Below are 25,897 nucleotides of genomic sequence, written 5' to 3' on the forward strand. Positions count from 1 at the left end.
CACCTTCAATCCCTGAGGTGGTTCCTTTACAACTTGCCAAATGGGCTAAGCCGGCTTGAGGCCTGGAATTTAGATTCGGCTCTGAAAAGAAACCTAGAGCCTTCTGCCAACTCTGAAGCCGGCCACTGTGTGTTTGAATGAACTTCCTGTTTGCCTTCCTTGGGCAAAAAGGATGTTTCATTGTTTCATATGGCCACATGCCTCCAGGGAAAGTAATAATAATAATAATATTAATAATGATGGCATTTATTAAGCGCTTACTATGTGCAAAGCACTGTTCTAAGCGCTGGGGAGGTTACAAGGTGATCAGGTTGTCCCACGGGGGGCTACCAGTCTTAATCCTCATTTTATGGATGAGGTAAATGAGGCCCAGAGAAGTGACGTGACTTGCCCAAAGTCACACAGCTGACAAGTGGCGGAGCCGGGATTTGAACCCATGACCTCTGACTCCAAAGCCTGCCTTTTTGGCAGACAGAAAGGCTCTGTAAGAAGGGAAGGGAAAACCGTGGGAAATGTTTAGCGCATCGGTCGGGGTTGATACCTACCACCTAGACTGTAAACTCGTGGGCGGGGCCTGTGTCTGTTGTTATACTGTATTCTTCCAAGCACTTAGTACAGTGCTCTGCACACAGTAAGCGCTCAATAAATACACCTGACTGACTGAGCAGCATTTAGATCCCTTGGTGAAACTCAGTGGAATCCTTTTTGGAAGAGCACTCTCCCTGACCACTAGACACAAGCAGGGCGGACACCGACCTTGTCCCATATGAGGCTCACAGTCTAAATAGGAGGAAGAACAGGCGCTGAAACCCTATTTTACAGATGAAGAAACTGAGGCACGGAGAAGTTAGGCGACTGGCCCAGCCACTATTAGAACCCAGGGCCACCAACTCTTCTTCTGCTAAGCCGTGGGCGAGGTGGGACAGGAACAGGAGAGGAACAGACAGTCTGAGAGTGAAGGAGTCTGGATAGACTGCAGCCTCCAAAGCCCACACCAACAACAGTGCTTGCAGTTTCAGGGGCTGAGCTTCAGAGACTGAATGAGAAATTCTGGCAACTTCTTTGTGCCTCAGCTTCCTCATCTGTAAAATGGGGATTCAATGCCTGTTCCTTCTCCTACTTGGACTGTGAGCCCCATGTGCGACAGGAACCGTGCCCGAATTGATTACCCGGCATCATTCATTCCTTCAATCATATTTATTGAGCGCTTACTGTGTGCGGAGCACTGGACTAAGCGCTTGGGAAGTACAAGTTGGCAACATCTAGAGACGGTCCCTACCCAACAATGGGCTCACAGTCTAGAAGGGGGAGACAGACAACAAAACAAAACATGTGGACAGGTGTCAAGTCATCAGAATAAATAGAAATAAAGCTAGACGCACATCATTAACCAAATAAATAGAATAGTAAATATGTGCAAGTAAAATAGAGTAATAAATCTGTACAAATATACATACAGGTGCTGTGGGGAGGGGAAGGAGGTGGGGCGGGGGAGATCGACCTCAGGTCTCAGAACGGTCTTGACACATAGTAAGCACCTAACAAATACTATCATAATAATAACCTCCCATTGCCCCCGCACACATGCGTGCACACGAACACACACACTCAGAGGAGCAGGTACCTCTGCAAACAAGATTTGGATAGTGCTATATTCTTAACTGATGCTGGAGTCGAAAACTCGAAATTAATCAAGATTCCCTTAACATTGCGACAAAAAATAATCACGACGCTGAGTGCCCACATAGCTATTGGCAAATGCTCCCTGGGGATCACTTTAAACAAAGAAACACTTAACATGCAATGTTGCATGAAGAAAAACTATGACTCCATTTTTTAAAATCTGAATCCAAACTCTTCCCACATTTGAAAAAAAATAAATCCTTGAAAGGCGGTAAGAGTTTTGGGGGTAAACATCCTAAAACCCACAGCCCAACAGAATAATTAGAGATCTCAAACTAAGACGACATGCGAGAATGCTATATATCAAACACCTTCTCTCCAGAGTCACCTTGGCCCCGTGAAATGCTTCACACTTACAAATTCGTAGTCGCCGTCCTGTGGTACTTTCCAGTCCGAAGTATTCTTCGTCGGGCCGGATACGTTCTTTCCGCAGCTGTTGATCTGATTTTCTTTTTCCTTTTGTTCAAAGTATTCCAGGAAAGATGGTTTTGCAGGCTGCAGGGTCTCATCCCTTCCTGAAAACACAGAAGAGTAAAGGATCAATAATATACTCAAAGCATCTGATATTTGACATCATTTGTGAAAAGGAATGCAAAAGTTTGCTAGGCCACCCATGTTTAAACAGTCTGCTTCTCTCCGGGGAGGTAATATGGACGGGATTTAGTAAGTGCTTACTATGTGCCAAGCACTCTGCTAAATGCCAGCATAACAATAATAGTAATAATGGTATTTGTTACGTGCTTATTATATGCCAGGCACTCTACTAAGTAATCAGATTCTCACAGTCCCCTGTCTTACATATGGCTCATATTAAGTGCCTAACTAGTACTAAAATTTTTATTACTGTTACTAATAATAATGATAGTAATTCCCACCTGTATATTCTCTCCCAGCAATTAGTATGATGCTCTGCACACACGAAGTGTTCAACAGTATTATTACTACTACTACTTGTGGTAAAGGTATGTTTCAGAAGAGCCTGTAGAGTCAAGCCAATCTCGCCTTGCGAGAAGGGAAGGGAGAAAGGCATACAGATTTCTAGAACAGAGAATCTGATCAATCCTTTCTTTTTATGGTACTTGTTAAGCGCTTAATTTGTACCAAGCACAGAAATAACTGCTGGAGTAGATGCTACATAATCAGGATGGACACAGTCCATGTCCCACGTGGGGCTCACGGGATAAGTCGGAGGGAAGAGGACTTAATCCCCATTTTACAGATCAATCAATCAATCGTATTTATTGAGCGCTTACTGTGTGCACAGCACTGTACTAAGCGCTTTGGGAAGTACAAGTTGGCAACATATAGAGACAGTCCCTACCCAACAGTGGGCTCACAGTCTAGAAGGGGGAGACAGAGAACAAAACCAAACATATTAACAAAATAAAATAGAATAGATATGTACAAGTAAAATAAATAAATAAATAGAGTAATAAATATGTACAAACATATATACATATATACAGGTGCTGTGGGGAAGGGAAGGAGGTAAGACAGTGGGGATGGAGGGGGGACGAGGGGGAGAGGACTGAAGACTGAGAGGGAGAGATGAGTTGACAAGCGCAGAGATGATGATGATGGCATTTATTAAGCGCTTACTAAGTGCAAAGCACTGTTCTAAGCGCTGGGGAGGTTACAAGGTGAGAGATGTCAAATGACTTGCCCAAGTTTACACAGCAGGCAAACGGTGGAGGCAGGATTAGAACCCAGGTCCTTTGATTCCCAGGCCAGAGTTCTTTCCACCAGGCCACACTACTTCTTATTTGCAGGGGCTGTCAATCGCTCATCCGGGGACATCACAGGGAGCAAAGCCAATTTCGAGGAAGGGCTGGGGCGAGGTGGGAGGAGCAAGAAGTTCAGGATCCATCGTAAGGTTCGGAGGAAAATGGGAAACATTTTCCCAGCGTGGGAGCTGGGGGTTCCCAAGGGTCTCTGGGGAGCGACCATGAGAATAAGGGGTTCACTGGGAGGGCTGTGATCAGCAAACCTTCCAGTAAGGCCTGTGAACCCCAACTGCGTCCTTCGCCACCTGGAGAGGACTACATCCCAAGACACAGTACAGTGCTCTGCATGCCGTTAAGCGCCCAATAAATGCGATTAAGACGTACTAGGGTGCATTGGTCTGAGCCCCTAAAATCATCCCTGCCTGGGCCGTATAAATCATAGGGCATTGGGACCCTGAGGACTGTCCTGGATGTCTGATCCTGAAGGGAGTAATTCAAGCAGGATGGAGCGACTGCAATCACTCATTCGCTTATTCGATCGTATTTCTTGAGCGCTTACTGTGTGCAAAGCACTGTACTAAGCACCGGGAGAGTACTTAGAACAACAGAACAACAGACACATTCCTGTCCATAACATGCTCACAGTCACCCATGAACTGTCACGAGGGGCTGACGCCACAGCAGGAAACGCAAGCCAAGGAACGAAGGACTACGCCGCTTGCCTCCTGTGTGACCTTGGGCAAGTCACTTACCTTCTTTGTGTCTCAGTTACCTCATCCGCAAAATGGGGATTAAGACTGTGGGCCCCATGATGGATAACCTGATTACCTTGTATCTACCCCAGGACTTCGAACAGTGGTACATAGTAAGTGCTTAACAAATACCATTATTATTATTATTACTGTGCAATTTAATAAAGGTCTCATATTATCCCCAGAGAACTCCCATACAGTAAACTGCGAATTCGCCCTCTAGACTGTAAGCTCGTTGTGCGTAGGGAATGTGTCTGCTTATTGTTGCATTGTACTCTCCCCAGAGCTTAGTACAGTGCTCTGCACACAGTAAACATGCTCACAGTCACCCATGAACTGTCACGAGGGGCTGACGCCACAGCAGGAAACGCAAGCTAAGGAACGAAGGACTATGCCGCTTGCCTCCTGTGTGACCTTGGGCAAGTCACTTAACTTCTTTGTGCCTCAGTTACCTCATCCGGAAAATGGGGATTAAGACTGTGAGCCCCACGATGGATAACCTGATTACCTTGTATTTACCCCAGGATTTAGAACAGTGGTACATAGTAAGCGCTTAACGAATACCATTATTATTATTACTGTGCAATTTAATAAAGGTCTCATATTATCCCCAGAGAACTCCCATACTGTAAACTGTGAATTCGCCCTCTAGACTGTAAGCTCGTTGTGCGTAGGGAATGTGTCTGCTTATTGTTGTGTTGTACTCTCCCCAGAGCTTAGTAGAACAGTGCTCGGTGCATAGTAAGCACTTAATAAATGCTATTATTATTATTATTATTATTATTATTATTATTACAGTGCTCTGCACACTGTAAGCACTCATTAAAGACGATTGAATGAATTAATAAAAATGTAGCCAACTTGCCCTTCGCCGGCCATCTAGTTATAGAGAAATTTGACTATTCTTATTGGCAATTTGGGTCAAGTTTAGATGTGGAAGGACAATGGAAAGACCGGTATTTAGATTCTCTGTGAATTTTGGACCCGCAGATTTTTGTTCGGGTCACTTGGACAGTGGTCAAAGATTCTAAGAGCATAAAAATGGGTCCCATTGTCTGTGCGGTCACTCCTGAGGAACCGTGGGGCACTGGCTGATGACACCCGGCTCTGGTCCCAAAATCTTCGTGACTGGACCGTGGGTCGCCCGTGGTTGGCGAAGGGACGCTCTCTCATCTTCAATTGTTTAAATTGATTTTCCCCTCATGGAAAACCCAGGCCTGGGAGTCGAAGAACCTGGGTTCTAATCCTCACACGGCCACTCGACTACTGGGAGACCTGGGGCCGGCTGCTTCACTGCTTTGTGCCTCTGTTTCCTCATCTGTAAAATGGGGATTAAGATTGTGAGCCCCATGTGGGACAGGGACTGTTTTCTGACCTGATCATCTTCTATCTACTGCAGCGCTTAGTCCAGTGCTTGGCACTAAAAGCTTAATGAACCCTACTCTTATTACTATTATTATCTACGCTCTTATTCTTCCACTTATTCTATGATGGGCAATATATGCCTACTCTCTCAAGTGCTTTGAGGGCAGAAAAATCTCTCTCTGATTTTGGCTGTACATCCCTAAGCATCTGACAAAGTGCTTGGTCAGTCAGTCAATCGTGTTTTTTGAACGCTTACTGTGCGCAGAGCACTGTATTCATTCATTCATTCAATCGTATTTACTGAGCGCTTACTGTACGCAGATCACTGTACTAAGCGCTTGGGAAGTACAATATAGAGACGGTCCCTACCCAACAGAGGGTTCACAGTCTAGAAGGGGGAGACAGAGAACAAAACAAAACATATTAACAAAATAAAATAAATAGAATAAATATGTACAAATAAAATAGAGTAATAAATACATACAAATATATATACATATATACAGGTGCTGTGGGGAGGGGAAGGAGGTAAGGCGGGGGATGGAGAGGGGGAGCGCTTGGGAGAGTGCAAGAGAACAATAAACAGACACATTTCCTGCCCATTAGGTGCTCAATAAATGCTTTTCGTGGGAACGATGATGAACTCTACTTACACCCCAACAAAATTCCAATGGTAAAATGGCGGGGGGGGGGGGGGTTTAAACACAGATTTCAAAAGTTATACTACTAGTAAAAATATTATAGCCTAAACCTTAGTAAGTTACCAAGAAACTGGAGTATAGAAGTGAAATTCGATGACTCCAATAATCCAAAGAACCCCAAAAAACTGAACCAAAGGTGTTCTTCAGACACTAAAAGCACTGAAAGTCAGTTCTGTTCCCTGAGGGAACTGCATACATACCTTCTAATACAGAATAATCAATTAAATCTGCAAAGTCTCAAGCAGAAAAATCACATTTCTCGAGGGGAAAAAAACCCACTGCAGACAACCGTCGTCTCAGTAACAGGAGGGGCTTTGATTCGAAACAGACCAAGCTGGTGATCAAATCTATTGTGACTCAAGTTGTTATGAAATAAATGATCTAAAAGGAGGGCCTGAAAATACAATCTATAAGTAAACCTGGTTGCTGAAGAACTAGACACACACATCAAACACCCATGTCACACCCGTAGATTCAAAGCAGTCAAATGATCAAAGCCTCTCTGCAAATTCAGGAAACAAACCTAGTGGAGAGTTAAGTATTTACTGACCAAAGTCATGCAATGATCCGTCTGGAAGAGAAACTACTCTTAGTTTCTTAGTAGTTTCACTACTAAGCTAATTTTCCCACAATGGAAAGATCACAGGACTAGGACCCAGAAGACATGGGTTCTAATAGTTCCACCCCTTGCCTGAAGAATGGTGATGGGCAAGGCACTTAACTTCTCTAGGCCTCAGTTTCCACATCTGTAAAATGGGGATTCAATATCTGTTCCCCTTCCTCCTTAGACTGTGAGCTCCCGTGTTTCTGATCTGATTGGATTATACCTAATCTAGTGCTAAGCACCGTGCTTGGCCCACACTGTAACAGATACAATTACTATTATTTTTAGTTTACTAGCATTTGAACCTGGAATTCAAACCTTTTTAATGGTGTATGTTAAGTGCTTACTATGTCCCAGGCACTGTCCTAAGCAGTGGAATAGATATAAAGTAATCGGATTGGGCGCAGTCCCTTTTCCCACGTGGCGCTCAATGTTTTAATCCCCATTTTACAGATGGACAGGCCAGATGGACAGATACAATTACTATTAGTATTAGTTTACTAGCAATTTAACGTGGAATTCAAACCTTTTTTAATGGTGTTTGCTAAGTGCTTACTATGTCCCAGACACTGTCCTAAGCGCTGGAATAGATATAAGGTAATCGGATTGGGCGCAGTCCCTTTTCCCACGTGGGGCTCACGGTTTTAATCCCCATTTTACAGATGGACAGGCCAGATGGACAGATACTATTACTATTATTATTAGTTTACTAGCAATTTAACCTGGAATTCAAACCTTTTTTAATGGTGTTTGTTAAGTGCTTACTATGTCCCAGGCACTGTCCTAAGCGCTGGAATAGATATAAGGTAATCGGATTGGGCACAGTCCCTTTTCCCACGTGGGGCTCACGATTTTAATCCCCATTATACAGATGGACAGATACAATTACTATCATTATTAGTTTACTAGCAATTTAACCAGGAATTCAAACCTTTTTTAATGGTGTTTGTTACGTGCTTACTATGTCGCAGGCACCGTCCTAAGCGCTGGAATAGATATAAGATAATAGGATTGGGCGCAGTCCCTTTTCCCACGTGGGGCTCATGGTTTTAATCCCCATTTTACAGATGGACAGGCCAGATGGACAGATACAATTACTATTATTATTAGTTTACTAGCAATTTAACCTGGAATTCAAACCATTTTTAATGGTGTTTGTTAAGTGCTTACTATGTCCCCGGCACCGTCCTAAGCGCTGGATTGGTCCTGATAAGGTAATCGGATTGGGCGCAGTCCCTTTCCCACGTGGGGCTCACGGTTTTAATCCCCATTTTACAGATGGACAGGCCTTCCCAGACTGAGCCCCCGCCTTACCTCCTTCCCCTCCCCACAGCACCTGGATATATGTTTGTACGTATTTATTACTCTATTTATTTGCACATATTTATTCTATTTATTTTGTTAATATGTTTTGTTTTGTTGTCTGTCCCCCCTTCTAGACTGTGAGCCCGCTGTTGGGTACGGATCGTCTCTACATGTTGCCAACTTGGACTTCCCGAGCGCGTAGTACAGTGCTCTGCACACAGTAAGGCGCTCAATAAATACGACTGAATGAATGAATAATTGAGGCCCAGAGAAGTGAAACGCCTTGCCCAAGGTCACACGGCAGGCAACTGGCGGGGCCGGGATGAGAACCCAGGTCCTTCTGACTCGCAGGCCGGTGATCCATCCACTAGGCCGTACTGTTTTCCTATCTGGACACCTATTCTCCGTCTAATCTGAATAGTGTTTCATAAACAGTGTTGCTAAAGCCTCTAGGTCACCACAGACCGACGAACTCCAAAATTCCAACCTTATCTAATGAGCCGCCTCTGCGTTCTTCGTCTCGGTCCACTCTTGCTCAGACAGCAAGGAATTTCCACTCCCAAAAACAAAATCAAGATGCTTGGCTTGCTAAGGATGCTTTAATTGGACTAGGGGTCAGATAAGTGGCTAGAACAAAGGCCCAGGAAGCAGAAGGGCCTGGCTTCTACTCCCGGCTCTGCCACATAATAATAATAATAATGATGATGGCATTTATTAAGCGCTTACTATATGCAAAGCACTGTTCTAAGCACTGGGGAGGTTACAAGGTGATCACGTTGCCCCACGGGGGGCTCACAGCCTATTTTACAGATGAGGTAACTGAGGCCCAGAGAAGTGACTTGCCCAAAGTCACACAGCTGACAATTGGCAGAGCCGGGATTTGAACCCATGACCTCTGGCTCCAAAGCCTGTGCTCTTTTCCACTGAGCCACGCTGCTTCTGCCGAGTGACCTTGGGCAAGTCACTTCACTTCTCCGGGCCTCAGTTTCCTCATCTGTAAATTAGGGGATTAAGAATGCGCCTCATGTGGGACAGGGACTGTGAGCCCGCTGTTAGGTAGAGACCGTCTCTATACGTTGCCAACTTGTACTTCCCAAGTGCTTAGTACAGTGCTCTTCACACAGTAAGCACTCAATAAATACAATTGAATGAATCTACCCCAGCGCTTAGAACAGTGCTTGGCACATAGTAAGTGCTTAATGAGTACCATTATTATTATTACTATTAATAACTGTATTTCCTTTTGGGGCTGGACTGGATTGGGTCTGACCTGATCCTGAAATTGAGGGAAGGGGAAAAAATCCAGGACCTTCTCGAGAATGGAGTGAACCTCTAGTTCTGCTGTTTCAAAGCTTCCCTCACAACGGGTCTGCCTCCCCTGCTTTCCTCCTAACGCCCCACAGGATGTTGCACAGTGTGCGTGCAGACTGAGAAATCCGGAAACCTTGTCGACTATGTTGCCAACTTGTCCTTCCCAAGCGCTTAGTACAGTGCTCTGTACACAGTAAGCGCTCAGTACGATTGATTGAATGAATGAATGAATGACACAATATGTCCCAGTCATGGTCCTGAGGATATTTTTTTTGGGTGGTAACTGTTAAGCACTTAGAACAGTGCTCCAGCGCTTAGAGCAGTGTATTGCACATAGTAAGCGCTTAATAAATGCCATTATAATAATTATTATTATTATTGTTATTACTAAGCGCTTACTATGTGCCAGACACTGTTCTAAACACTGGGGTAGATACAAGTTACTCAGGTTGGACAAAGTCTGTATCCCACAAGGGGCTCACACCATTAATCCCTATTTTACAGATGGGGTAACTGAGATGTAGAGAAGTGAGAAGCAGAGAAGTGCAGAGAAGCAGCGTGGCTCAGTGGAAAGAGTACGGGCTTTGGAGTCAGAGGTCACGGGTTCAAATCCCGGCTCCGCCACTTATCAGCTGTGTGACTTTGGGCAAGTCACTTCACTTCTCTGAGCCTCAGTTACCTCCTCTGTAAAATGGGGATTAAGACTGTGAGTCCCCTGTGGGACAACCTGATCACCTTGTAACCTCCCCAGCACTTAGAACAGTGCTTTGCACATAGTAAGCGCTTAATAAAAACCATCTTTATCATTATTATTAAGTGAGGTGACTTGCCCAAGGTCACACGGCAGCAGACAAGTAGCAGAGCCGGGATTAGAACCCAGGTCCTTCTGACTTTTAGACCGTGCTCTACCCGCTAGGCCACGCTGCTTCTTTGATTCTTAACAGGCCCTTGAGGTGTGGGTTGTATTTCATTTTCTGTCACACTTGCAGTGCCCTGATTCTCTCAAAAGAGCCTTTATTAAACAGCTCCTCACACCCCTTTTTTTTATGACTTGGGATAGTCTGTCAATGTGGATACTTTGTCCCAAGATTAACACAACAGAGGGGAACTCCAGTCATTAATATTCCCTTGAAAGCCCCCACTGAATCCCGGCAAACACTACCCTCCTGTTTCTCTGGAAAAACCACGGGTTTTGTGGATCTCTCGGGGATAAATATGGGAAGGCATTTACAATCGGCACAGAAGAAACTTCGGACTTCTGCTCTTGGTTTCCCTCCAGACGTCACCCGGCTAAGGGGTTTTTCTCCCTCTCACTTTAATAATAATAACGATGGCATTTATTAAGCATTTACTATGTGCAAAGCACTGTTCTAAGCACTGCGGAGGTTACAAGGTGATCAGGTTGCCCCATGTGGGGCTCACAGTCTTAATCCCCATTTTACAGATGAGGTAACTGACGCCCAGAGAAGTTAAGTGAGTTGCCCAAAGTCACACAGCTGACAGTTGGCGGAGCTGGGATTTGAACCCATAACTTCTGACTCCCAAGCCCGGGCTCTTACCACTGAGCCACGCTGCTTCTCTAATAATAATGATGGCATTTATTAAGCGCTTACTATGTACAAAGCACTGTTCTAAGCGCTGGGGAGGTTACGAGGTGATCAGGTTGTCCCACGGGGGGCTCACAGTCTTAATCCCCATTTTCCAGATGAGGTAACTGAGGCCCAGAGAAGTGAAGTGACTTGCCCGAAGTCACACAGCTGACAATTGGCAGAGCCGGGATTTGAACCCACGACCTCCGACTCCAAAGCCCGGGCTCTTTCCACTGAGCCACGCTGCTTCACTTGTCTGCGGGGAGACCTTGGGCAAGTCACTTCACTTATTGAAGCAGCATGGTTCAGTGGAAAGAGCCCGGGCTTTGGAGTCAGAGGTCATGGGTTCAAATCCCGGCTCTGCCAACTGCCAGCTGTGTGACCTTGGGCAAGTCACTTCACTTCTCTGTGCCTCAGTTACCTCATCTGTAAAATGGGGATGAAGACTGTGAACCCCCTGGGGGACAACCTGATCACCTTGTAACCTCCCCAGCACTTAGAACAGTGCTTTGCAAATAGAAAGCGCTTAATAAATGCCATTATTATTATTATTATTATTCTCTGGGCCTCAGTTCCCTCATCTGTAGAATGGGGATTAAGGCTGTGAACTCCATGTGGGACAGGGACTGTGTCCAACCTGATTTACTTGTATCCACCCTAGCGCTTAGTACAGTAACTGGAGCACAGTAAGTGCTTCTCAAGTACCATAAAAAATAAAAAGAAACCTTTCACTCTGGAGATGAGCAAATGGTCACAGTTATCTCAGGCAATAACTACGTGAGAACGAGTGATCATCGCAGCGTGGCTGTGTGGAAAGAGCAGGGGCTTGGGAGTCAAAGGTCATGGGTTCTAATCCCGGCTCTGCCACTTACCAGCTGTGTGACTTTGGGCAGGTCACTTAACTTCTCTGTGCCTCAGTTCCCTCAACTGTAAAATGGGGATTAAGACTGTGAGCCCCATGTGGGACAACCTGATTACCTTGTATCTACCTCAGCGCTTAGAACAGTGCTCAGCACATAGTAAGCGCTTAACAAATACCATCATTATTATTATTATTATTGCTCTATATACAGATGCACGCTGGCTGGGCTGGGAGAGCACAAGAAATTGCTTCTTTCTGCCTGCTACAGATGATATTAAAGTGCCCAGACGTAACGGCTCAGTGGAAAGAGCCCGGGCTTTGGAGTCAGAGGTCATGGGTTCAAATCCCGGCTCCGCCAATTGTCAGCTGTGGGACTTTGGGCAAGTCACTTCACTTCTCTGGGCCTCAGTTCCCTCATCTGTAAAATGGGGATTCATTCATTCATTCGATCGTATTTATTGAGCGCTTACTGTGTGCAGAGCACTGTACTAAGCGCTTGGGAAGTCCAAGTTGGCAACATATAGAGACGGTCCCTACCCAACAGTGGGCTCACAGTCTAAGGGGGAGACAGAGAACAAAACATATTAACAAAATAAAATAGAATAAATATGTACAAATAAAATAAATGTGAGCCCCATGTGGGACAACCTGATGACCTTGTAACCTCTCCAGCACTTAGAACAGTGCTTTGCACATAGTAAGCGCTTAATAAATGCCATTACTATTATCTCAGCGCTTAGAACAGTGCTCAGCACATAGTAAGCGCTTAACAAATACCACCATTATTATTATTACTATCTCTCCATATACAGAAGCATGCTGGCTGGGCTGGGAGAGCACAAGAAAGTGCTTTCCTTCTGTCTCTTTCTGCCTGCTACAGATGATATTAAAGTTCCCAGACAGAACTGACCCACCCATCAAAGAGAAGCTGGGAATTTGCCTCTGAATCCTTTTATGAAAACTGAATCCCCACATCCTTGCTGAGCAGGATCAGGTGGGTCAGAAGAACTTGCTTGTACTGGATAAATTTATGCCTCTAATCGATGAAAATTGATTTGCTTCTCCCCTTGGGGCCCGAGGACCTAATGTTCCTAGCAAGATTTTGCTCCTCTCCATTTCAGCTCAGCTACTGCCCTCTTTTGGAAAACCTCTCCTCTGTATATATGTATATACCTGTATATATGTTTGTACATATTTATTACTCTATTTATTTATTTAGTTTACTTGTACATATCTATTCTATTTATTTTATTTTGTTAGTATGTTTGGTTTTGTTTTCTGTCTCCCCCTTTTAGACTGTGAGCCCACTGTTGGGTAGGGACTGTCTCTAGATGTTGCCAACTTGTACTTCCCAAGTGCTTAGTACAGTGCTCTGCACACAGTCAGCGCTCAATAAATACGATTGATTGATTGGTCAATTTTGACCCTCTAATGACCAACGTGATTGTATTGAGGAAGCGCTCAATAAATATGACTGAGTGAATGAATCTACTGCATTCATCATCTAATGCGTGGTTTGGCCAGGTTTTTTTTAAATGGCTTCTCAGGCACCAAGAGTCTGGGCTTTTTGGCTCCTCACAAAAAGACGAAGAACGCTAACAATTTCGAAAGATAAGAGAACACCCGACATCTGGACGTAATTGGAAAACCGGCATGTTCAATTAGGACTGGAATCTACTTCGACAAGAGAGCATTCTTTGCGTAACTGTGATATAAGTGTCTGTGCCAAAATGTGGCTTTTCCCCCTTCCTTGGAAAATCATTCACTGTAGGGAAATTAAGATAATTATAAAAGTTCCCTACCAATAACCAGTTGTACCTTGAAGGGAGGAAAATGAGAGGAGAAGCAGGTTGTAGCCAAGAAATCCAACAATCAGTTCATTCTTCGGTAACAGGTTTCATATTTCACAAAAGCATCACTTTGTAGATCCCAAGCCCAAGCTGTTTCGAAAACTTTATATTGTGAGGTTTTTCGGATTCTCAGAACCAACTAATAAAAAACCAAAAATCTACAGCGCCTCTTTGCCTATGAATTATTAAAGCACTTTTGCCACCATTTCCACATTGAGATACGAGGATCCCAAGGTTTCAACTCCCAACTCCACGCGGATGACTCCAAAATCTGGTTCCCACCCCTCCATCTCATCTCTCTCTCTCTCGGTTCAGACTCCTTTCTCCTTCCTGGGGCTCCCCTTCTCCTTCAAATCTTCCAGACCATAGCTCTCTCCCACCTTCTAAGGATTTCTGAAATGCCACCTCCTCCGGGAGGCTTTCCCGATTCATTTTTCTTCTCCCCTGGTCATTTCCTCCTAACTGCCACCTGGGCACTTTTATGACACTTCGGCCTTTAAAACCGCAATCAATCAGGGGTACTTAGTGAGCGCTTCCCATGTGTAGAGCAGTGTACTAAGCTCTCAGGGGCATACATTATTACAGAGTCGGTAGCCGCGTTCCTTGCCCACAAGCTTAAGTATGCACGTATTCATCTTTCCATTCCCTTTTTCCTCCAACCTGTATATTATTGTGCACCTGTCTCTCCCATCAGATTGCCAGTTTCTTGAGGAAAGAGGTCACATCCTCTCATTCTATTATGCTCTCCCAAGGGCTTACTTCGGTGTTCTGCACCCAACACCTGCTCAATGACGTCACAGTTGAAGAGAAAAAATAAGGACTAATTAGCAGAAATGAAGTACAGCCAAGTTCTGCCAAAACGGGTCTTTTTGCTACCTCACTTTGAGCAAAATTAGGAGATGTAGTTTCACGAATTCTTGTCTGCTTGGACAGAACGCCAAGCGGTTTTGGACAAAGTGATTGTGTTTGCAGACAAAAGCTGAGTTACTAAAGTGTGACTGTAAAGGGTGGGTTTCCTTTAATGTGGAGTTTGTCAAGAACGTGAGCCCTGTGCTATAGGAGAACTGGTGGTAATTAGGTTGCTAGAAAAGTGTCTCTAATTGTACATAATATGAATACGCTTTCATTTGTGTTCTTGCTACTGCAATGTTTCTTTATGCTGTGCATGCATTTGTCAATTTATTCTCTTCCATCAATATTGCCTAGTTTTTTTATATGTTTTGTTGAGCACTTACTATGCGCCAGGCACTGTATTAAGTGCTGGGGAAGATGATAATAATAATAATAGTATTAAGTGCTTACTACGTGTCAGGCACTGTATTAAGCGCTGGGGTACATACAAGATAATTGGATCGGACACAGTCCCTGTCCCACACAGCGTTCACAGTCTTCATCCCCATTTTACAGATGAGGTAACTGAGGCATAGAAAAGGAAAGTGACTTGCCCAAGGTCACCCAGCAGACAAGTGGTAGAGCCGGGATTAGAATCCATGACCTCTGACTCCCAAGCCCGGGCTCTTTCCACTGAGCCATGCTGCTTCTCTAGATACAAGCTAATCAGGTTGGAGACGGTCCATGTCCCACATGGGGTTCACAGTCTTCATCCCCATTTGGCAGCTGAGGTAACTGGGGCCCAGAGAAGTGACGTGACTTGCCCCAAGTCGCACAGCAGACAAGTGGTGGTGCCTGGATTAGAACCCAGGTCCTCCTGACGCCAAAGCCCGGGCTCTACCCATTAAGCCATGCTGCTTCTACTCCTCGAAGGCAATCAATCAATCAATCAATCGAATTTATTGAGTGCTTACTGTGTGCAGAGCACTGTACTAAGCGCTTGGGAAGTACAAGTTGGCAACATCTAGAGACAGTCCCTACCCAACAGTGGGCTCACGGTCTAAAAGGGGGAGACAGAGAACAAAACCAAACATACTAACAAAATAAAATAAATAGAATAGATATGTACAAGTAAAATATATAAATAAATAGAGTAATAAATATGTACAAACATATATACATATATACAGGTGCTGTGGGGAAGGGAAGGAGGTAAGATGAGGGGGATGGAGAGGGGGACGAGGGCACTGGGAGTTTATACAGTTTAGACTTTATACAGTACGAACCCCGACCCACGTCCTTCCCCAGGCCTGAAATGCCCTCCCTCCACACATCTGCCAAGTTCATTCACTTCCTCCCTTCAAAGCCCTACTGAGAGCTCACCTCCTCCAGGAGGCCTTCCCACACTGAGCCCCCTTTTTTCCTCTCCCCCTCCCCACAGCACTTATTCAATCGTATTTATTGAGCATTTATTGTGTGCACAGCACTGTACTAAGCGCTTGGGAAGTACAAGTTGGCAACATCTAGAGACGGCCCCCTACCCAACAGGGAGCTCACAGTCTAGAAGGGGGAGACAGACAACAAAACAAAACATATAAACCAAATAAAATAAATAGAATAAACATGTACAATTAAAATAGAGTATTAAATATGTACAAACATGTATACATATATCCAGGTGCTGTGGGGAGGGGAAGGAGGTAAGGCGGGGGAGATGGGGAGGGGGAGGAGGGGGAGAGGAAGGAGGGGGCTCAGTCTGGGAAGGGCTTATATATATTTGTACAGATTTATTACTCTATTTTACTTGTACATATTTACTATTCCATTTATTCTGTTTTTGATGTACATTGACTTGACTGACTCTGCACACAGTAAGTGCTCAATAAATGCAATTGATTGATCGCATCCCTCCCCATGCCCCCACCTTACCTCCTTCCCCTCCCCACAGCACCTGTATATATGTATATATGTTTGTGCCTATTTATTACTCTATTTACTTTATTTGTACATATTTATTCTATTTATTTTATTTTGCTAATATGTTCTGTTTTGTTGTCTGTCTCCCCCTTCTAGACTGTGAGCCTGCTGTTGGGTAGGGACCGTCTATGTTGCCAACTCGTACTTCCCAAGAGCTTAGTACAGTGCTCTGCACACAGTAAGCGCTCAATAAATACGATTGAATGAATATAGCTTTAATTCTATTTGTTCTGACGATTCTGACACCTGTCTCCATGTTTTGTTTTGTTGTCTGTCTCCCCCTTCTAGACTGTGAGCCCGCTGTTGGGTAAGGGACCGTCTCTATATGTTGCCGACTTGGACTTCCCAAGCGCTTAGTACAGTGCTCTGCACACAGTAAATGCTCAATAAATACGATTGAATGAATCAAGGAGCTAAAAAACACTTTCTGACAGTGGTGAATTCAAGGAATTTGGGACCTACAAGGAAGAAAATGGTCAAATACTACCAGCGCTTTATTCCTTAACGTAACAACGCACAAGGGTGCCAGTGTTTTAACACACAGTACTTCTTCAAACAACTGCAGGTAAAGGAAAAAAGTGGGCCTCTAGTCAAGAATTTCAGTCTTTTGCAGTTCAAAAAACTTGGTCTGAGAAGGAAAGAGTGTTGAAATACAGTCGTTCCGACAAAACTGGCAGTGCTGTCGATTCGAGGAAAGGACCGAAACAATGACCGTCTTGTGTAAGGCTCTGGCTCTTTGTGAAACTCCCGGTCTTAAGTTACCAATGTCTGCTCCATAATCGACCTTCGAGATGCCCCCTAATTATGCCATCTGGTCAAAATGTTCATTTTGATGGAGATATAGTGGCTGTTTCATGTGATTTTCACTGCCCAACCAGGATGCTAGTACTATTAACTTAAGGAAACAGTGTAGCCTAGTGGAAAGAGCCACGGGCCTGGTGGTCAAATCAATCAATCGTATTCATTCATTCATTCAATCGTATTTATTGAGCGCTTACTGTGTGTACAGCACTGTACTAAGCGCTTGGGAAGTACAAGTTGGCAGCATATAAAGACGGTCCCTACTCAACAGTGGGCTCAGAGTCTAGAAGGGGGGCTCACAGTCTAGAAGGGGGATAGATGCTATCACAACTTCTCTAAGCCTCAGTTACCTCATCTGTAAAATGGGGATTAAGAACGTGAGACCCACATGGGACAACCTGATCACCTTGTATCCCCCCCAGTGCTTAGAACAGTGCTTTGCACATAGTAAGCACTTAATAAATGCCATCATTATTATTATAATCACATCTATCAATGAGCAACGTCTGCTGGCCACAGTTAAAGACTGCTCACTGTGCCCAATTCTTAAGTAAGGAACCCTTCGAGTTTATTTACTTTATTGATTTACTTACTATTTATTTATTTACTTTATTTATTCATTGATAATTCTATTTGTTCTGACGATTTTGACGCCTGTCTACATGTTTTGTATCATTGTTAAGTGTTAAGTGCTTTGTTACAATGTGCCAAGCACTGTTCTAAGCACTGGACTAGATCTATAGGGTTTAACGGACTAGATCTACTCCATACATTCTTCCTTAAATGCCACTATGGCTCACAAGACTTGTAAGAAATGAGAAACAGTGTGGCCTAGTGTGGGAGTCAGAGGGATCTGGGTTGTATTGCCGGCTGCGCCACGTATCTGCTAATTCACCTTCTCTGGGCCTCAGTGACTTTATCTGTAAAATGGGAATTAAGACTGTGAGCCCCACGTGGGACAGGGACTGTGTCCAACTTGATTTGCTTGCATCCATCCCAGCGCTTGGAACAGTGTCTGGTACATAGTGAGCGCATAAATACCACAATTATTATTATTATGTACAGCTATAAGTCTGAGTTGGCTGCTGGGAAAGAATTTTAAGACCTCTAGACAGTAAACACGTTATGGGCAGGGAACCTGTTTGCTAATTCTGGGGTAATGTACTCTCCCAATCGCTTAGTACAGTGCTCTGCACATAGTAATAAATTGACTGACCTACTGGAAAAACAGGCAGATGTGAAAGTCATCCATTCATTCATATTTATTGATTGCTTACTGTGTGCAAAGTACTGTACTAAGTGCGCCAAGTATCTGCTGCATCACCTTAGATGAGTCACTTCCCTTCTCTGTGCCTTATCTATAAAATGGGAATTAAGACTGTGAGCCCCATGTGGGACAGGGACTGTGTCCAACTTGATTTGCTTGTATTCATCCCAGCGCTTAGAACAGTGTCTGGTACATAGTGAGCACTTAAATACCACAATTATTATTATCATGTACAGCTGTAAGTCTGAGTTGGCTGCTGGGAAAGAATTTAAAAACCTCTAGACAGTAAACACGTTATGGGAAGGGAACCTGTTTGCTAGTTCTGGGGTAATGTACTCTCCCAATCGCTTAGTACAGTGCTCTGCACATAGTAATAAATTGACTGACCTACTGGAAAAACAGGTAGTTGTGAAAGTCATCCATTCATTCATATTTATTGATTGCTTACTGTGTGCAAAGTACTGTACTAAGTGCGCCAAGTATCTGCTGCATCACCTTGGATGAGTCACTTCCCTTCTCTGGGCCTCAGTGACTTTATCTATAAAATGGGAATTAAGACTGTGAGCCCCACGTGGGCCAGGGACTGTGTCCAACTTGATTTGCTTGTATCCATCCCAGCGCTTAGAACAGTGTCTGGTACATAGTGAGCACTTAAATACCACAATTATTATTATTATGTACAGCTATAAGTCTGAGTTGGCTGCTGGGAAAGAATTTTAAGACCTCTAGACAGTAAACTCGTTACGGGCAAGGGACGTGTTCGCTAATTCTGGGGTAATGTACTCTCCCAATCGCTTAGTACAGTGCTCTGCACGTAGTAATAAACTGACTGACCTACTGGAAAAACAGGTAGATGTGAAAGTCATCCATTCATTCATATTTATTGATTGCTTACTGTGGGCAAAGTACTGTACTAAGTGCTTAGGAGAGCAGAATTCAACAACAGACACATTCCCCGTCTTGGGCTATCCTAATTCTATGCGATTTGGGACTGGGATATTCAGTTGCCTAGCCAAACGAAACGAAGACTTGTCTCCTTGTGCGTGCCCAGACGCACGTCACGTGCTTTGGAAAACAAAAACCGTGCTGCTTCCGAAGGGCTTTAGGGAGGTTCATTTTCTGAATTTATTTCAACCGGGTTCTTTGGGCTCACATTCTCATAGGCAGCTCCCTGTTGGCCCTTCCAGCTGCTTCAGGAGGTCAGGAATGGGAATTCCCAACCGTGTGAAAGATCCACTGGACACCTTTACCTGGCCAACCAACATTTTCCAAACCATGGATTGGATTTTCCATACGCCGTTTAAGCTACCGCAGTAGGCGGTTTGGAGTAAGCGGCGGTTTCCCATTTCCCACAGCCCAGTTGGGAACGGCATTAAGTTCCTCGGACCCTGTTTCGGGAATTCACTGTCACTGCAGAGGGGACTTCAGCATCACCGGGACTGGCATTATCCATTAGTGGAAATTTCTGAGTGCTTACTGTGCGCAGAGCACTGGACTAAACGTTCGGGGGAGTACAATACAAAAACAGTTGGTTGGCCCGTTCTCTGCCAACGATGAGCTTATTATGCATCAAGCACTGTTCTAAGTAATAATAACAATAATAATGATGGCATTTATTAAGCACTTACTATGTGCAAAGCACTGTTCTAAGCGCTGGGGAGGTTACAAGGTGATCAGGTTGTTCCACGTGGGGCTCATAGTCTTAATCCCTAAGTGCTGGGCTATAGCCAAGAGATCAGGTTAGACACAGTCCTACGGGGGGCTCACAGTCTTCATCCCCATTTTACAGATGAGGGAACTGAGGCACAGGGAAGCAAAGTGATTTGCCCAAGGACACACGGCAGACAGGTGGTGCAGCCGGGATTAGAACCCAGGTCCTCCTAACTCCCAGGACCGGGCTTTATCAACTAATAAATAATAATAATAATAATGATGGCATTTATTAAGCACTTACTATGTGCAAAGCACTGTTCTAAGCACTAGGGTGGTTACAAGGTGATCAGGTTGTCCCACGGGGGGCTCACAGTCTTAATCCCCATTTGACAGATGAGGTAACTGAGGCCCAGAGAAGTGAAGTGACTTGCCCAAAGTCACACAGCCAACAAGTGGCGGAGCCAGGATTTGAAGCCATGACCTCTGACTCCAAAGCCCAGGCTCCTTCCACTGAGCCATGCTGCTTAGGCCACGCTGCTTCTCTTTGTTGTTTTTTTCTTAAAAAAAAGCAAGCCCTGATCATTCATTCATTTAATCGTATTTATTGAGCACTTACTGTGTGCAGAGCACTGTACCATGTCTCCTTCTCTTAGGTCGAACAGCATCAAATATTTTCAAATCAGTTTGAGGGTCACGGGGGGTACATTGCAGACCTGTCAGCCCCCATTTGTGACAGGGACTGTGTCCGAACTGATTAATTTCTACCTAACTCACCTCTTAGGACAGTGCTTGGCACATAGTGAGCACCTAACAAGTGCCATAATTATTATTCATTCATTCAATCATATTTATTGAGCACTTACTGTGTGCAGAGCACTGTACTAAGCGCTTGGGAAGTACAAGTTGGCAACATATAGAGACGGTCCCTACCCAACAACAGGTTAGCAGCGTGGCTCTGTGGAAAGAGCCTGGGCTTTGGAGTCAGAGGTCACGAGTTCGAATCCCGGCTCCGCCACGTCTGCTGTGTGACCTTGGGCAAGTCACTTGACTTCTCTGTGCCTCAGTTACCTCATCTGTAAAATGGGGATGTAGACTGTGAGCCCCATATGGGACAACTTGATCACCCTGTATCCCCCACCAGTGCTTAGAACAGTGCTCTGCACATAGTAAGCGCTGAATAAATGCCATTATTATTATTACTGAACTGAACTTTTAATCCTCCCACCCAAACTCTGTCTTCCCCTTGTCTTTCCTATCACTGTAGATAACACCTCTCAGCTGTAAGCTCGTCCTCTAGACTGTAAGCGCATTGTGGGCAGGGATTGTGTCTGTTTATTGTTCTACTGCCCTCTCCCAAGCGCTTAGTACAGCGCTCGGCACACAGTGAGCGCTCAGTAAATACACTTAAAGGAACGAATGCTGAATAAGTACCGCAATTACTACTATCGCTCCGTCGGGTTCTTACTTTTCATAGTTCCCCCTTCCTCCTCGTCCTCCGCGTTGATCACCATGGTCCCCAGCTGGGAGGGCAGGGTGTCGCCGTGCTCTATCATGGTGTGGACGGTGTCGCCCAGCGTGCTGGCCACCCGGACTGTGCCCATCTCGTCGCCGGCCGCCCGGACCATCGTGCCCGAATCCGTCTCGTCTTCTTCCTGGGCGAGAAGACCGTCCCCCAAACACACAGAGGAGGTTACAACCAAGTGACACGATACTGCTGATGATGGTCTTACTCATTCATTAATTCATTATTTCAGTATTTATTATTCAGTATTCAGTATTTCATTAATTCATTCATTCACTCAGTTGTATTTATTGAGCGCTTACTGTGTGCAGAGCACTGGACTAAGCACTTGGGAAGTACAAATTGGCGACATCTCGAGACGGTCCCTACCCAACAGCGGGCTCACAGTCTAGAAGGGGGAGACCGACAACACAACATGTACACTTGTTTACGTTTACTTTTACACTGTGAGCCCACTATTGGGTAGGGACTATCTCTATATGTTGCCAACTTGTACTTCCCAAGCGCTTAGTACAGTGCTCTGCACACAGTAAGCGCTCAATAAATACGATTGATGTTGTACACAAGCTTATCTTAAGCTGAAGAGCAGTTTTCCTACTAGTGGGGCTCTTTTCTCAAGACTTAAGACGACATAACCTGCTGGGAGGCAAAGGTTTAGGAGACATCTGGAGATTCCCATCCAACACGGATTCTCAGCTTTTGTTCCGCATACGGTGCGCTCCACACAGTAAGCGCTCAATAACATGGATCGTTTGAACTCTCTGCCCTTAAGTCTTCAGAGATGAAGCCAAACGACAAGGTCTAGAGGGGCAGGTGACAACTCTGAAAGAGTAGTAGTAGTAATAATGACAACAATGGTATTTGTTAAGTGCTTAATTTGTGCCAAGCGCTGAGGTTGATACAAGCTGATCAGATTGTCCCTGGCTTAGTACATTCAATCATCCAATTGTATTTATTGAGAGCTTACTGTGGGCAGAGCGCTGTACTAAGCACTTGGGAGAGTACAAATACATTAATAAACAGACACATTCCCTGCCCAACGAGCTTACAGTCTAGATGGGGGGAAAGGGGGAGACAATTCAAATCCGCCAGACAATGACTCTCCCCTCTCCTTCAAAGCTTAATTGAAGTGCGCTCCACACAGTAAGCGCTCAATAACGTGGATCGTCTGAACTCTCTGCCCTTAAGTCTTCAGAGATGAAGCCAAACGACAAGGTCTAAAGAGGCAGGTGACAACTCTGAAAGAGTAGTAGTAGTAATAATGACAACAATGGTATTTGTTAAGCGCTTACTTTGTGCCAAGCGCTGAGGTTGATACAAGCTGATCAGATTGTCCCTGGTAAGTGCTTAGTACATTCAATCACCCAATTGTATTTATTGAGAGCTTACTGTGGGCAGAGCGCTGTACTAAGCACTTGGGAGAGTACAAATACATTAATAGACACATTCGCTGCCCAACGAGCTTACAGTCTAGATGGGGGGAAAGGGGGAGACAATTCAAATCCGCCAGACAATGACTCTCCCCTCTCCTTCAAAGCCTAATTAAAGACACATCTCCTCCAAGAGGCCTTCCTGGACTGAACCCCACTTTTCCTCATCTCCCACTCCCTTCTGCTTCGCCCTGACTCCCTTTACTCTTCCCTCCTCTCCCAGCCCCACGGGATTTATGCATATATCCATCATTTATTTATCTGTATTGATGTCTGTCTCCCTGCTAGACCGTGAGCTCACTGTAGGCAGGGATTATCACTCTTTATTGCTGTATTGTACTTTCTCAAGCGCTTAGGACAGTGACCTGCACACTCTGGCCGCTCAATAAATGCGACTGAACAATGCCAATAATAATAACAATGGCATTTGTACAGCGCTTACTATGTGGTGAGCTCTTTTCTAAACGCTGGGGGAGATACAAGGTAAACAGGTTGTCCCACATGGGGCTCACAGTCTTACTCCCCATTTTACAGATGAGGTAACTGGGGCACAGAGAAGTGAAGTGACTTGCCCAAAGTCACACAGCTGGTCAGTGGCAGAGCTGGGATTAGAACCCACGACCTCTGACTCCCAAACCTATAACAATAGACTAAGACAGATATTAATATAAATAAATTACAGATATGTAGATACGTTTTGGGGGGCTTGGGGGGGGGGGGGGGTAATGAACAAAGTACAGTGCTTTGCACACAGTAAGTGCTCAGAGCATGGGCTTTGGAGTCAGAGGTCATGGGTTCAAATCCAGGCTCCGCCACTTTCATTCATTCATTCATTCAATCGTATTTATGAGTACTTATGAGCACTTGTATTTATGAGCATTTAGCTGTGGGACTTTGGGCTAGTCACTTCACTTCTCTGGGCCTCAGTTACCTCATCTGTAAAATGGGGATTAAGACTGTGAGCCCCTCGTGGGACATCCTGATCACCTTGTAACCTCCCCAGCGCTTAGAACAGTGCTTTGCACATAGTAAGTGCTTAATAAATGCCATCATATAAGAAAAAAAATGAATGAATGACTATCACTGGCCCTTAATCCAAATCCCATTAAAGAGCGGAAGTTCTCCCTTTCAACCACAAGAGGGCAGCACATGTAGGCTGGGATAAGGGATTTTTCCCCCCTTTTTCTTCTTTTTTGGTATTTGTTGGGCGCTTACCATGTGTCAGGCACTGTACTGAGTGATGGAATGGATGCAAGCTAATAATAATAATAATGATGATGGCATTTATTAAGCGCTAACTATGTGCAAAGCACTGTTCTAAGCGCTGGGGAGGTTACAAGGTGATCAGGTTGTCCCAGGGGGACTCACACTCTTAATCCGCACTTTACAGATGAGGTAACCGAGGCACAGAGAAGTGAAGTGACTTGCCCAAAGTCACACAGCTGACAATTGGCGGAGCTGGGATTTGAACCCATGACCTCTGACTCCAAAGCCCGGGCTCTTCCCACTGAGCCACGTATAATCAGGTCGGCCATAGTCTCACAGCCTTAATCTCTCTTTACAAGATGAGGTGCACTGAGGTCCAGAGGAGCGAAGTGACTTGCCCAAGGTTAAACAGCAGACAAGTGGCAGCATTAGAACCCAGCTCCTCCTAGGCCTGTGCTCTATCCACTAGGCCCAGCTCCTTTTCACAGTTTTCTAAATGGCGTTTAGGAACACCACCGATCTCTTACCCTTAAAGAGAACATATTTTCTGGAACCCAAAGTGCAAGGGGATGATGATGATGATGGTATTTGTTAAGCACTTACTATGTGCAAAGCACTGTTCTAACTTCTGGGGTAGAAACAAGGTAATCGGGTTGTCCCATGTGGGGCTCACAGACTTAATCCCCATTTTACAGATGAGGTAACTGAGGCACAGAGAAGTGACTAGCCCAAAGTCACACAGCACACAAGAGTGGAGTCAGGATTCGAACCCACCACCTCTGACTCCCAAGCCTGGGCTCTTTCCACTAAGCCATGCTGCGGTGTGACCTTGGGTAAGTCACTTCGCTTCTCTGGGCCTCAGTGATGTCACCTGCAAAATGGGAATTAGGACTGTGCCCACTGTTGGGTAGGGACTGACTCTATATGCTGCCAACTTGTACTTCCCAAGCACTTAGTACAGTGTTCTGCACACAGTAAGCGCTCAATAAATACGATTGATTGATTGATTGACTGTGAGTCCCACGTGGGACGGGAACCACGTCCAACCTGATCACCTTGTAACCTCCCCAGCGCTTAGAACAGTGCTTTGCACATAGTGAGCGCTTAATAAATGCCATTATTATTATTATTAAGTACTTGGGAGAGTACAATAGAACAATAAACAGACACATTCCCTGCCCATAATGAGCTTGCAGTCATTGCTCTGCACACAATACAGTGCTCTGCACACAGTAAGCGCTCAATAAATACGATTGATTGATTGATTGATTGACTGCAGTCTAGAGAACGGGGGAGACAGACATTAACAGAAATAAATAAATGACAGACATGGACATAAGTGTTGTGGGGCTGGGAGTGGGGAATGAATAAAGGGAGCGAATCAGGGTGACACCGAAGGGAGTGGGAGAAGAGGAAAGGAAGGTTTAGTCTTGGAGGTTCTCCAAGTAAGGCTCTCCCAAACGT

At 44.9% G+C, this 25,897-nt stretch overlaps 1 protein-coding gene across 2 annotated transcripts in view; it reads right to left on the bottom strand.

Annotated features, from left to right (window-relative positions):
- STK4 (serine/threonine kinase 4) overlaps positions 1–25,897 on the bottom strand; it is a 119,650-nt gene that overhangs the window by 56,169 nt on the left and 37,584 nt on the right. For both annotated transcript variants that reach the window (XM_038750229.1, XM_038750230.1), the window contains exons 9-10: positions 21,741–21,927; positions 2,041–2,198 (exon numbers count right to left, since the gene is read on the bottom strand). In XM_038750229.1, coding sequence (XP_038606157.1) covers positions 2,041–2,198; positions 21,741–21,927 — 345 coding nt within the window. The remainder of the gene's footprint in view (positions 1–2,040; positions 2,199–21,740; positions 21,928–25,897) is intronic.

The sequence above is a fragment of the Tachyglossus aculeatus genome, chromosome 8 (assembly GCF_015852505.1).
Source record: "Tachyglossus aculeatus isolate mTacAcu1 chromosome 8, mTacAcu1.pri, whole genome shotgun sequence".
Lineage (NCBI taxonomy): Eukaryota > Metazoa > Chordata > Mammalia > Monotremata > Tachyglossidae > Tachyglossus > Tachyglossus aculeatus.